Source organism: Microtus ochrogaster, unplaced genomic scaffold (genome assembly GCF_000317375.1).
Source record: "Microtus ochrogaster isolate Prairie Vole_2 unplaced genomic scaffold, MicOch1.0 UNK6, whole genome shotgun sequence".
Taxonomy (NCBI): domain Eukaryota; kingdom Metazoa; phylum Chordata; class Mammalia; order Rodentia; family Cricetidae; genus Microtus; species Microtus ochrogaster.
Window position 1 is genome coordinate 12952740 of NW_004949104.1, and position 9186 is coordinate 12961925.

Consider the following 9186-nt stretch of genomic DNA (forward strand, 5'->3'; position numbering starts at 1 on the left):
CCCATGGCTGTTCAGCCACAGCCCCTTCTCTTGCCGACTGAAACGCCGCAGCTCCCGCTCAAAAAGCTGGGGAGAGATGGGGAGGACAATTGCCTTTAGCAGGGCTGGGCCACCCCAGGCCCAGACCCCCAAGGAACACATGACCTACCTGGGAGCCAGTCCAACCAAGAAGAGCGAAAGGGAACAGGCTGTTGGGGGTGACCACAAGATCTACCCTCACAGCTTTCCAGGTTGGAGAGGGATGTAGGGGCCCCTCTAAGGCTGTGTGTGGGGGTTGGTGCAAGGACAAGATGCAGAAAGTCCTCTCAAAAGCGTCCATGTTATAGTTCTGCCGCAGGAGGTGGGCAGAGTCTAAGTGGCTGCGATGGTGCTGGTGATACAGGACCAGTCCCTGCGAGAGGGGAGGCAGGTGTGGCGGGGTGCTGCCATGGTTCTGGGAGGGTAGAAGGCTGGTCAGTGGTCACTCCTGTGCAGGGCACTGGAGGCCTCACCTGGCTCTGTAGGTGGCTTATCACTCTGGGTAGCAGCCCCACTTCCTGGCCCTCCTCAGGGTGAGTGATCAGGAAGTCCACATCATGGCCTTGTAACTTCCCCCTGAAAGAGAAAGTTTGATTCTCTGGCCTCGGCACAAAGCCATGTCCTTTTCAGTGAGTGGAAAGGCCACCTCGGCATTCACAACTCCAGTCCCTACCTTAGGGAAGAGCCTGGTGCATACTCAGAAGGTACGGTGGGCCCCCTTACCTCCGGAAACCACCAGTCAGCGTGACAGTGGCTCCAGGCAGAGTCTGACTCACGGCCGCCTCCACCAACTGCTGCAGACCCTCAGCATCGGCTCGCCCGACTGGGGTGCTCAGGTCCTGGTAGTACTGGAGCCCTGTGGGCAGCACAGTCTGTCTTTCTCATGGAGCCCACCCCCAGGACACAGCAGCCACCACAACCCCGTGGCTGTGGAAAAGGCAGAGGGTAAGGTGGGGGCCGGAGCAGAGTGAGATCATACAGACGATCCACTTCTCCTTTTAAACTTAAATCCTTCTCTTGGGATAACTGTAGACTCACATGCAATTGAAGTAAACAAGATCCCTCGTGCTCTGCACCCAACTCCCCCACAAACATAGTATCTTATAAAACTCCAGTGAATTTGAGACCAGCATGGTCTATCTATCTATACAGTTTCAGGCCAGCCAGGGCTATGTACAGAGAGCTGGGGCAGAGAGTTTAGCATGCACTGTATAAGGCTCACTCTCCACACTACAACAAAACAAACAAAAACACCTTTCACAGAACCAACATGTAACAAAGAAGCTGACACAGGCAAGATGCAGCAGGCAATTTTGTTTGTTATTGTTTTGTTTCTCTGTGTAACAGTCCTGGCTGCCCTGGAACTTGCTTTGTAGATCAGGTTGCCCTTCAACTCACTGAGATCCATGGCCTTGAACTCACAGAAATCCACCTGCCTCTGCCTCCCAAATGCTGGGATTAAAGGCATGCACCACCACTGCCCGGCTGCAGCCAGCGCTTTTAAGGTTCTGATTCTCCATTAGTCAAAGGCAGTGAAAAGATGTGGCGATGATGGATCTGCTACCAGCCACCTCTCCTTCAGCCTTGTGTGTCTCCCTGCCTGTTAAAGGGGCATCTTTGTGCCCTCCGTTCTCAGTGAAGGAGGTTTAAGCATGAGGAATGGCAATGCTTAGCATTCAGCAAGCCCTTAGTAAACACTGCTGACCATCCTGTCTACCCTGCTCTGGGAGGTGAAGTAGGCAGCACCCAGGGAGGCCACTGGCAGGCCATGGCACCCTTCAGCAGTCTCCAGCCAAGACCACTAGAGCGATCAGGCAGGCTACACAGACCAAATGCCTGCTCATCACCTGCAGGCTTCCAGAGGCACTTGGGAAATTCATGCTATTGTATCTCTGTTTCCCAGAGAAGGTAACCGAGACTGAGAGGTTAGTCTTGAAGCCATAGTTACATACTTACTAAATAGAGGAAAGAACTCAGATCAGGCATAGCAAACCCAAGGTTTATGTTATTTCCACTCGTGGTGGCACCTATACCACAAAACCACACACCCAGATACCACATTGGACAGGCAGGCCCAGACCAAGGCTGTCCCCAACACAAATGAAATCAAACAGGAGGAAACATGAGGCCCAGATGCCATGGCAACACTCAAGGAGAAAGGGCCATGGCAGACACCGGCTTCAGGGAGAAAAACCACAGGGAGCCCGGCTGATCTCTCCCAGGATCCCTCTACCAGCTGTTCCCGGGCACTCGGGTAGTCAGCACATTCCATAGCAGAGCAAGGGGCTTCACTGTGCAGAGCTCCTGGGTCCAGGCGGCTCTGGGAAGTTCACCTGCTTTCTGCTGTTTGGTCAGTTTCTGGGGCTGCTCTCTGAGCTCATCCAGGGTTCGGAGTCCTTCCTGGTACCACCGGTTGGCAGTCTTCACACCAACCCCAAAGACTTGGGTGAAGAGCTATGTGGAAGAAGAGATGGATAGGTCAGGACAAAGTCTCCAGAAGATGTCCCTGAGAGTGTTGCCTTCATGCCTAGTGACACAGGATGAGGACCAAATCCAGGAACCTGGTCTACCCAGACCACTGTCACAGGGGACTAAACCCACATACCTGGGAGAAGCCCTATTAGGAACAGCATATTTCAGCCACCCAACCACCAGAAAACTTCAGCCCTTGTGAGGTCTGTCCCCTTGATGCACAGGCACGGCCTGAGCTTACAACAGACCAAAGAGTTATCCTGTAAACAGGCTCGCCGGGTTCTTAGTTCACTGGGAAAAGGCCTCCACTTACTGTGGCTGGGACTTACTGTGTGTTCTCTTCAACAGCAACACCAAAGGAAGAGTGAACCAAGAGGGTGGTTTTAACAGAGCACTGGAGGCCTGACTAGCATCTACCACAGCAGGTGTGGAGAACCTGATCTCAAACGTTCAAATGCCAAGTGGCCCATGGAGTCCTGGACTAAGCATGTTGCCTGCCTTGGGCCAGTCATGGAGACTCTCCCCAGGAATTTTGGAATGAGACTAAGGACAGCCCACACCACAGTGGAGGTTGCATACATGATCCAAACCCTTCTGCGGCTATGTATCACAGCTGTGGAGAATACCAAATACGTGTCCGGAGGATGGAGGTCACGTGTCATCCCAGCTCTCAGGAGACAGATACAGGAAGATCTTGAATTATAGAGCGGCTTTGAACTATAAATAAGACCCTGATCACAAACAAACAAAACAGCTGTCTTGTAGAAGAGCAGTCTCAGCCCTGCCCTTCCTGGGCTTTTCTCAGTCCTCTTTTCCCTGACTCTGTCAACTCACAGTGTAAGACAGACCACTGTCATTGCAAATCTGGCACTAGCTGGGCGGTGGAGGCACATGCCTTTAATCCCAGCGCTCAAGAGGCAGATGGATCTTTTTTTTTTTTTTCAGAGATAAACAAAGCAGTACTATTTATTTGGATGTCTGTGCCATGGTGGATACAAACTATATTCTTTGCTCTGTGGGATCAAAACCAAACCAGAATAAAATTGAACAAACAACCCCCCACTCCAATCCCAAGAAAGCAGCAGGAAGGAACGCGGGAAGTCTTACAGAGCATACTGATTCCAAGGCCACAGTATGGCACTACTGACTCGGATGTGCACTCAACTCTGCTACCTACCTCTGGCTCCATCTGGTATTTATGACCAGACAGGGACCCAGAAACAGTCAAGCTACCAAGTACTCTCGACAGATGGATCTTTAAGTTCAAGTCTACCCTGGTGTATAGAGCAAGGACAGCCAGGGTTACACAAAAAACTCTGTCTCAAGAATACAAAAACAAAAAAGATCAAGTGCTACTCTTGCAGAGGGCCTGAGTTCAATTCCAGGAGTTTACAACTGCCTATATCTCCAGGGGATCTGTCACCTCTGACAACCTCACTCACCCATACTAAAGTGAACGGGTGCACACACACATGCACATCTACACGTGCAAGTATATATGTAATTTCAATAATAAATCTACAAAAATAATCTGACATAGTTTGGATATGGGAGTGTATTCTGGTATCTCAGCATCTGGGAGGTGAGGGCAAGAGGAGAGTGGGCTCGGCTACAAAGTGTGATCCTTCCCAGCTTGGGCTGTGTGAGCAAGAGGCAGGCCGCCAAAACCAAACAAACCAGCTCCGGGTACTGTGGTACTTGCTTGTAAGTCTAGCACTTAGGAGACTGAGGCCAGCCTGCATTACAAAGCAAAATTGTCTCCAGATAGATAGATAGATAGACAGACAGACAGACAGACAGACAGATAGATGATAGATAGATAGATAGATAGATAGATAGATAGATAGATAGATAGATAGATAGATACAGATAAATAGATAATATATAAATAGATGATTGATAGATAGATAGATAGATAGATAGATAGATAGATAGATAGATAGATAGATAGATAGATAGTAGATAGACAGACAGACAGACAGGAAGACATAGGCTGGTGAAACTCAGCAGGTAAGGCATTTGCTGCCAAAACTGAAGTTTTGGTTCCATCCCTAGACCCTACCTAGTAGAAAGGAACCAACCCTTGCGAGCTGTCCTCTAACCCCCATGTGTACCATGGTGTGTGCCTTAAATCTGCTGATAGATGGTGTCATACACCTTTAATCCCAGCACTCAGATGCAGGTGGATCTCTGTGAGTTCAAGGCCAGCCTGGCATACAGAGCAAGCTCCAAAACAGCCAAGGCCTCACAGTAAAACCCTGTATTGAAAAAAAAAAACCAAAAAAATCCCAAAACAACAACAACAACAACAACAAAAACCCAGTAAAATACTGAGATAACAACTACGTTATTTATTTTTATGAGTGGGAGGTCCTGATGCATATAATCTCAGCACTTGGGAAGCAGAGGCAGGAGGTTTGCTTTGAGTTTGGGGCCAGCCTCAGTTTCAATATGAGAGTCTCAAGCCCCCACCCTGGAAAAAAATTCTAATTACTACTATAATTTTCTGCTAATATGGATATTTTCTCAGACTTTGGGGTGCCCAGGAGGCAGAATGGAGAAGAGATACCTAACATCTTCCAATGCATCTCTCTCTCTCTCCTCTCTCTCTCTCGCCTAGAAAAACCTCACGGGGGCTGGGGCAAGGGCTGATGGAGAAACCATCCACTTACCTATGTCAACATCAACATCGCTTCAGCTCAGACTCTATGCCTTATCTACCCGGCATGGCCAAGCCAGGCCTCTTGGCTCGAGGACTCTTTTCCAAGTCCTCCCTGTCACTGATAGTATTCTGTGCAGTGTTCCACGACACCGTGAGCCTCACCCTCCCAGGAGGCCACAATTCACTGCTACAAATCTCAGGCCACTGCTCTGACAATCTCCAGTTACAAAAGGGGAGGCAGAAGGTGTCAGAGCAGACAAAAGTAAAGCACCCAGGTGACCTCCGTATCAGGTGAGCAATGAGCAGACACAGGTGCAGGTGTCCCATGGAGACAGGCAGACCCACAGCACCAAAAACAACACCGTGACCGCGGAGATGGGGCATTGCAAGGTGGCAGCCCCCTCCCTACTGCACACATTTTGTTCAGTGTGGTCTCTAACACACACAAGACTATTCCATTAAAAAAACCAGATGGTGCTGAGTGATGTAGAAAGTTCCCTGTGTTCAAAACAGCCTCTACCTGATCTCCAGGTGGCACCTATCAGGTGTCAGTCTAGCTGCCATGTCTTAGTGACCTACTATGACCCCAAGGCTGGGTAAAAAGGCCTTTGCTGGCTGTTGGCTCACACGGTGGATTGTGCTGTGTGCACCCCTGCCAAGGTCCTAGCTGTCCCCTCCCCCAACACGCACCTTCATGGTCTGGTGCCTTTCTGAGCAGCGGACTTGCTCCACCTCCTCACAAGTTCCATGTTCTAGCAGCTCCTGGGACAGGAGACAAAACAAAGCGCTCAGCCTGAAGATCAGGCAGTTCCTCCCATACCCTGCAGAGAGGGGGGCTCTGTGGTGTCAGGGACACCACAGTAGAACTGGGAAATGGAAACTGTACCCCAGGAGGTAACCAAAGCTGCAGGGCACAGCTGGGATGGCAGGGGCTCCAGCCACAAGGTCTCCAGGGCTGGAGTTATTACAGTCAACGGAATCTGTGATATGGCTCATCCCTCATATGAGTTCCAGGGTATACCAATGTTTACCTTTAGAAATATGTATGACTTCATCTAAAAGTGGCTTTTGCCACTGCGGGTTCTTGAAAGAAAAGTATCCAAAAGGCTTGTCCAATGTTGGGTCCTCAAAAAGCATTTCAGAGTTCTCTCTTACAATACCCCAGACACCCTGAGACTGCTAACAATGACGCCAATGCCAGCCGCAACCTCCACTGAGTCTACTCATCTATCCAAAGGTAGGGGAACAACTCCTATACCAGGATCTGTGAAGACAGTTTACTGTGGCCGCAAGGCAGCATCTGTGTGCATGCCGCTATTTCCAGACTGGGCTATGAACCACCTGTCACAGTCTCCTGCTGTTCCACCAGGCCCAGGACTCCCCACTCCACACACTCACCCCACTCAGTATGACAAGCACCTACCTGGATTACTCTAGAGGAATGTCCTCCAAGGTGGGGCAGCCCCTGCAGCTGGCTCATGGATGTGACAGGCCAGGGAAGGGACTTGAGCACCGAGGCTGCTCTGCAGAAGGAGAGGAGACGGCCCTCATTGCCTTCAAAACCTGCTGCCTCTGCCAGCGTCTCCAGAGCCTCCTGCGGGGAGGGCCCTTGGTTAAGGTACAAGGTGGGCATGGGACTTTGCCTCAGCCTTTTAGCTACCAACCAGCTCTACCCATACCACCCACTTTCTGAGGCGGGGATGGGTTCATAGATGTGGCTTACTGAGAGGGTAGTATTGTGGTGTGTAAGAGGCGTGGGACGTTGACAGGCATAAGTTGGCATCATCACTGAGCCTGAGGGCTCCTTCCTGGGTTCTGCTATCTGCAAAAGGGTAAGGCACAGGTCATGGTGAAGCTGCAGGACTGGCATGGACTCTATCCCTCAGCTCTGTTTATGTGAGCTGAGGACTGAGGTCTCAGAAGCGAGGGAGCTTGTCTTCTGTCTCCTAGCAGCCTGGCTCCAGAGCATCCCAAAGACAGGTTCCTGCCAGCTCGGTTCATCCAAGTACTAAGGAAGACACACTTAAATATACTGGAAGTAGGTATGTCCCAAATGGTCAGAACAGAGGTGGGATGGCCTAGCCCCCAAATCCCTGCTGTGGCCCTGAGAACCCTCACGCCCCACCTCCTCCTGAGGACAGAGGCACCGCTACTGTGTCATCTGTCCCAGCTGAGCCAGTCCCTCACTAGCTCACCTCCAGGCGGTGCCGGACCTCCTCAGGGACAGGCTGCCCAGCTGCCATGCTCTCTGTAAACCAGCTGATGTCCAGCAGAACTGGCTGGGGGCCGCCTGGGTGATGAGCAGCCATATTCTTCTGCCAGCAGGTAGCCTCGTTGGCTGAGGTCTGCTCCATCACCACGTGCGTCACCTCTGAGCTGGGGGAAGAGAATGAAGCCTAGGGCCCCTGCTGTTCTGCCTGCCGGTATCCCAAGCCTTGGCTCTAGCACAGTGACTGCCCTGCATTCTTCAAACACCCTTTCATCCGGAAAGCCTTCCCAGCCCCTCCTTGATGGACGACCACCTCTCCACTCTCCCACCTGGTTCTTAGTGCAGCCACACTCACAAGCCGGTTTGACTTGCTAACTTGTCTGCCCCCCTCTGCCGCAGGGAAAGGCCCGCTGTAGGGGCCAGGGCCGGGCTGTTCTGATCTCCGTGCTGACTGTTTGGAGACTTACTGAGGAGGACAGGCTGGCCTGAACTCTAGCACTCCTGCACCAGGATTACAGGCAGGCATCCCGCTCTGCTAAGATTTAAATACAGACACAAGAGTCTTGCCCTATTCGTTCAAACCCCAGTAGGCAAATTCTTGCTGCAGGGAAAGTGCGGTCTCTCTGTATTTCCTTTACATTGGAGAAATTCAATGCAAACTATCTTGTCAGGCTGTTGTAAAAATGTAGAGCTGTGTGCAACCCAAGCTGTTTTCTCCACTCTTTACTGGCGCCTTTAGTAATGTTTCGTTATTGGGAGGGGGGTGCAAACAAGTTAGCCAGCCAAAGGGGCACAGGTTCCAAGTTCCTTTATTAGTCTCAATCGCACAGTTACACCATTGCCCTGGGCATGTTCTCTACTGGAGCTGGTTGGTGACTTCCGCAAACTCAGGACGTAATGGGAGGGCGAGCAGCTAGCAAATAGGCTGGCTCACTAACTACTTTTCCTTGTATGGCTTAAGAAGCCTCTGGCATGAGATGGCACCCTTTCAAACTGAGGAACTCCCGAGCTGGAGGAAGGTACCGCAACCGCGAAGTGCCAGGGCTGGCTTAGAATCCAAAGCCGCAGGTGAATCTCATCTCCCGCCCTGGGCCACGGTGGGTCCATACACCGGGGTGACGGGCTTATATACCAGCTTCCCCGCGAGGCTGGCATCCCACCAACACCGGGCCCTCGCGGGAGCCGCACACCTGTAGTCATCTAGGATGCGGAAGCCTTTGGACCGCGCCAGGCGCGTGAGGAAGGCCCGGCGACTGCGGCCCATGCGCGGCTCGGCCAGGTAGATGGCCACCCCCGGGAAGAGAGCCGGCGGTGGCGCGGAGGAAGCAACAGCGCGGTGTGGGGACTCGGCCCGCACTCGCCGCCGCTTGGGAAGCATCTGGACTCGGAACTCGGGAGGCACGGAAGGCGGCAGAACCGAGGAAGCCGCGGTCGGGAGAGAAGGCGGAAGGACAGCGAGGAAGCTTGCGAGGAGAGGAAGTGGTGACTGCTCCGCGGCGGGAGGTGGAGGACTCTATGCAAATGAGACGCGCTCTGAGATGGCTTGGGCTCCACCCCTGAGGCCCCGCCTCTATGCAAATAACGCCCGAGGACTCGCCGGATGTTTGACTTGCTCTTGCCTGGGTTTCTGGGCGGGGCTTTAGCCTTCTAGTGGGCGGGCCTTGTTTTCACTGGGGGCGGGGTCTTCACCTTCCCTTTTCTTACAACGCCCCCCACACCCCCCAAGGGCGGTGCCTCGGTTTAGCCGGCACCGGCTGCCTCTGCTGGTGACGCGGCGCCTGCACTGCAGCCACTGTGTGTGCGAAGGAGTGCAGTTACGTAGTCT

At 52.3% G+C, this 9186-nt stretch overlaps 1 protein-coding gene across 1 annotated transcript in view; it reads right to left on the reverse strand.

Annotated features, from left to right (window-relative positions):
* Polm (DNA polymerase mu) overlaps positions 1 to 8898 on the reverse strand; it is a 9556-nt gene extending 658 nt beyond the window's left edge. The window contains exons 1-10 of the mRNA XM_005366181.3: positions 8552 to 8898; positions 7348 to 7528; positions 6876 to 6974; positions 6576 to 6746; positions 5843 to 5914; positions 2352 to 2472; positions 742 to 874; positions 492 to 594; positions 149 to 391; positions 1 to 66 (exon numbers count right to left, since the gene is read on the reverse strand). The exon at positions 1 to 66 is cut by the window's left edge and continues 13 nt beyond it. Coding sequence (XP_005366238.1) covers positions 1 to 66; positions 149 to 391; positions 492 to 594; positions 742 to 874; positions 2352 to 2472; positions 5843 to 5914; positions 6576 to 6746; positions 6876 to 6974; positions 7348 to 7528; positions 8552 to 8739 — 1377 coding nt within the window. The 5' untranslated portion in view covers positions 8740 to 8898. The remainder of the gene's footprint in view (positions 67 to 148; positions 392 to 491; positions 595 to 741; positions 875 to 2351; positions 2473 to 5842; positions 5915 to 6575; positions 6747 to 6875; positions 6975 to 7347; positions 7529 to 8551) is intronic.
* Positions 8899 to 9186: the final 288 nt, after the last annotated feature.